The sequence below is a fragment of the Diospyros lotus genome, chromosome 14, assembly GCF_014633365.1.
Source record: "Diospyros lotus cultivar Yz01 chromosome 14, ASM1463336v1, whole genome shotgun sequence".
NCBI classification, from domain to species: domain Eukaryota; kingdom Viridiplantae; phylum Streptophyta; class Magnoliopsida; order Ericales; family Ebenaceae; genus Diospyros; species Diospyros lotus.
In genome coordinates this window covers 27,456,727-27,460,838 of record NC_068351.1, presented here as the reverse complement: position 1 = coordinate 27,460,838, position 4,112 = coordinate 27,456,727, and the positions used below count along the sequence as shown (strand labels likewise).

General features: G+C 32.5%; 1 protein-coding gene across 1 annotated transcript; it reads right to left on the bottom strand.

Moving 5' to 3' along the window:
- Nucleotides 1-2,529: 2,529 nt before the first annotated feature.
- On the bottom strand, nucleotides 2,530-3,906 carry LOC127790982 (uncharacterized). Its single transcript, XM_052320719.1, has one exon. It carries the CDS (start codon nucleotides 3,904-3,906, stop codon nucleotides 2,530-2,532), a length of 1,377 nt encoding a protein of 458 aa, XP_052176679.1.
- Between the last annotated feature and the right edge of the window lie 206 nt (nucleotides 3,907-4,112).

Here is a 4,112-nt window from a genome sequence, read left to right as displayed (position 1 = left end):
AGAGAAAGTCGGTGAAAAATAAGGGAGAAAGCGAATGAGAGGCAAAGGCTTAATGGAAAGCGAACAACTTCCAAAGAACTGTTGTAATAGTCAACAACTCGGAGACATAAGTCTGATTTGTTTCTATAATCATATAGAGGACTGAAATAGGAGTCCGTAGCTTCAAACGGAAGTCGAATCGGAGTTAAAATAAGGGAGATATGGTAAAAATATGAGGGTGTTGAATCTGCCACCAGCGCGTGCAAATACGTGCCACCTCTTCTTGGGGCGCGTAGAGCCTTCTTTTTCCATGAAATTTTTATGGCATGCTCCCATTTTAATTCCCTACAACTCTGTATAAAAATATTTGACATTTACCTTATAAAAACTCATTTTTTGGTAGAAAAAGTTCTCGGTTGGCGTGAAAATGATATTTTCTGGTGAACCCGAAGTCTTAATCATTCTTGGTTTCATTTATGAGTGGTTTATGTTATTGTACTTTTTGTACAATAGTTTTAATGATGAAAAACATATATTGGTTTAATCCCTAAGTCATGAGTCAAGTATGTGGTTTTCAATATATATCAATTTCAATATCAAGTTTCACTTTGTGAAAATGAAAACCCTGTTTTTGGCTAAGTCTAGAAGGTTAGCACCTTATAAGGAGAAGTATAAGATAATGTTTTCTTTTTAGAAAACTATCTCCCGGTAATTTGATATCTAACATTCATTAGTACTAAAACAATTTTTAATGAATTTTTCATTAAATAGAAAATATATATTTTGGAGGTGGTATTATTGCTAAAACTTGAGTTTGTACTAAAACCCAAAATCTACTTTCTTATTTATTTGGATTTTGATTTTTTAAGTATTTTTATTGAATCCAAATAAGGGGTACTTCGTTATTTACATTTATGTATTAAAGTAAATGGCATTTACTTAAACTAAAGAAATTTAAATAAGCTGTGATGTATACATGCTATAAAGAAATGTAAATAAGCTGTGATGTATACATGCTATCTATCATGTTCCTATGCATGTTTCGAAATCCCTTTGAAAAGGTTTTCAATGTTTTTAATGTATGCTATTTCGAAACATTTATGCAATGTATGTGTTTTCAATTCAGATTTTGAACCATGTTTTGAAACCTATATGTCTATGTTTCGAAACCTCATTTCCAGAGAGGTATGTTTCAAAACCTATATGCATCATGTTTCGAAACCTCATTTCCAGAGAGGTATGTTTCGAAACCTATCATGTCATGTTTCAAAACCTCTGACATTCTGTCAGCAGATTCATTTGAAAACAAGGTTGTTAAAATCGGGATTTTAAGTGGGATCGAAGAAGGATCCATAAAATCGAATCGTAAAATCGTAAAATTTTAGAGATAATTAAAAATACCATTTAATTTTTATAAATATATGTTTATAAATTATAATAACATAATTTTATAACATACAAACACAAAAAGGGTCCATAATTTTGTTAATATGGCATTGTTAAACTTCTACATTACAAGCACAAAATACAAAGTTACAAACTAAAATAAATCATTAATAGAAATATTTAAATCTTCATCCAAGTCCAAGCTATGACCATCTTCATTATCCCCATCATCTTCTAAATCAAGGTCATCTTCAAGTTCAGAATCGCCTAAAGGCTTAGATGGATCTTCACATCCTTCATCTCCATGACTTTCCAAATCTTCACCAACTTCATTTTCCCCACACTCCATCATTGTTGCACCATTAAGAATATCTAAATTATTTCCATTAGAGGAATCAATATGGGTAGACTCCTCTGTTATCCATTCATCATCTGAGGATAACTCATCAACGCTCAAAAATGTTTCGTCTCTAATGGATTGCCTATCTCTCAACTTTAAATTATACATTACAAAAACCAAATCATTCATCTTCTTTTGATGCAAACGATTTCTTCTCTTTGTGTGAACCTGAAACATAATTTATAAAGTTATCACAAATCAATTGTTAGTTTGCATCAAAATATGGTGTTCAAAATTTAAAGCATAATTAAAATAATGACTAAATATACTTTGCTTACCATCTCAAATGCACTCCAATTTCGTTCACACCCAGAAGAGCTGCATGTCAAGCTCAGCACACAAATAGAAAACCTTTGCAATTCAGGACATCCATCTCCATAGGTATCCCACCACTCAGCTAAAGCCTTTTTATCCCTTGAACGCTTAGCAGATTCAATGCCAAGTAACCCTTTTGCACCCTTAAACATTTCAATTTGCACATCTATTTGGTCCCTTTCTTCTAGATCTGTGACCATTCTTTCAATACAATTAAATAGTCCCAATTTTATTTCCATATTAACTTTAAAATTTGGACTATAATGATAATGAGGGTTTAAGTAATATTCTGCAACATGTAATGGCCTATGCAATTGGAATTCCCATCGTTCATCAACAATCTTCAAAATTGGCTCAAAGCTACATAAAAAATAATAAAATTAAATAAATAGGTGTAGGTAAAAGAATGCAAAGATTATAAAATGATAAAACAATATATAGTTAGTAACTTACTTTTTCTTTACATTGTTAAAATTTGCCTTAATCTTCTCCTTAGCTCGATCCATCTCTACATAAATAAAGCCCATAGTTGGTTTCTCATCTGAATCAACCAATCGAAGAACTTTTACCAATGGCAATGCTGCCTTCAAACAATGAATCATATTTTTCCAAAATCTGGAATCTAACACCGTTTGTTGAACTCGTCTCCCATCTTGTTGAGAGACAAATCTACTAGACTTCCATGAGTTTGAAATAAACATTGTCATCAAGGCACCTTTTAGCTCACTGAGGCAACCTAAAGTTAGATATGCAGTTGCAAAACGAGTAACAGCTGGTGTTATCAAGTCTCTTCTTTTTGTAAATTGCCTCAACATAGAAATGAGAAGAGTCCTTGAATAGATGTAGGTTGATATCCTCCTAGCCTTTCTAATGGTTATAGCATGGACTCTGAGCTTCTTTTCAAAATCCTCCAACATCAAGTCAATACAATGGGCAGCACATGGAGTCCAATACAACCTTTTCCTTTTCTCCATTAGCATCTCACCTGCTGCTTTATAATTTGCAGCATTATCAGTTACCACTTGTACCACATTCTCCTCTCCAACTTTCTCCACTATCACATCTAACATTTCACATACTTTATCAGCAATTTTAGAAAAATCAGATGTATCAATTGAGGTCAAAAAGACTGTCCCCTTTGGGCTATTGACCAAGAAATTGCAAATTGAACGCCTCTTTTTATCAGTCCACCCGTCTGACATAATTGAACAACCTATTTTTTTCCATTCAGTTTTGTACTCCTCAAGTAATTCCATGGTATGAGTTACTTCTTTTTTCAAATATTTCACTCTAATATCATGATAAGAAGGAGGTTTAAGTCCACTTCCAAATTTTCCTACCAATTCAAGCATCTTTGCAAACTCGGGATGTTTTACACAATTAAAAGGAATGGCACATGCATAGAAAAATCTAGCAATTTGTTGACAACAATCTTCTCTTAATTCTCTTTTCAACATTTGATTAAGAGTTGTTTGACCACTTCCAGTTGCACTTGATGACCACTTCCCCTTTGTCACAAAAGTATCCATAGTATTCTTACCTTTTTGTTTTGATGTAACTTGTTGTATCTCATTATTCTCATTCTCATTCTCAGAATCGTCAATACTGTTAATTATCATTCTTTTTTGTTCAGTAGCTTTGGCATTCTTCACCAAAATTTCCTTTCTAGTATCGTCTGGAACTTTTAAACAAGGCTCCACATTTTTGTGAGTACAAGCTAAGTGATGCTTAAAACGAAAAATACCTCCACTAAAGATCTTACTACAAAATTTGCACTGAACTTTTCTTGAGTTATTTTCCACATCAATGGCATATTGCCATCCCATATCAGATCTATTTCTTGATGCATTTTTTCTTGTAACTTTAGGGTTTGAAGAACCAGTCGCTGACATTTTTTTTTATCAAGTATTAGTAAATAATCATGAAACTTGTCATCCAAAATAAATTCAAACATCTTAATTTTTCTTCTAATGTATTATTTAAAATAAAAATTCAAACAAACAACTTGCAGCAAGTAGCAGTGTAGCACCAC

Excerpts from the sequence above, each read along its gene's own strand:
- LOC127790982 (XM_052320719.1), bottom strand. The coding sequence starts at position 3,906 with ATGGGATGGCAATATGCCATTGATGTGGAAAATAACTCAAGAAAAGTT.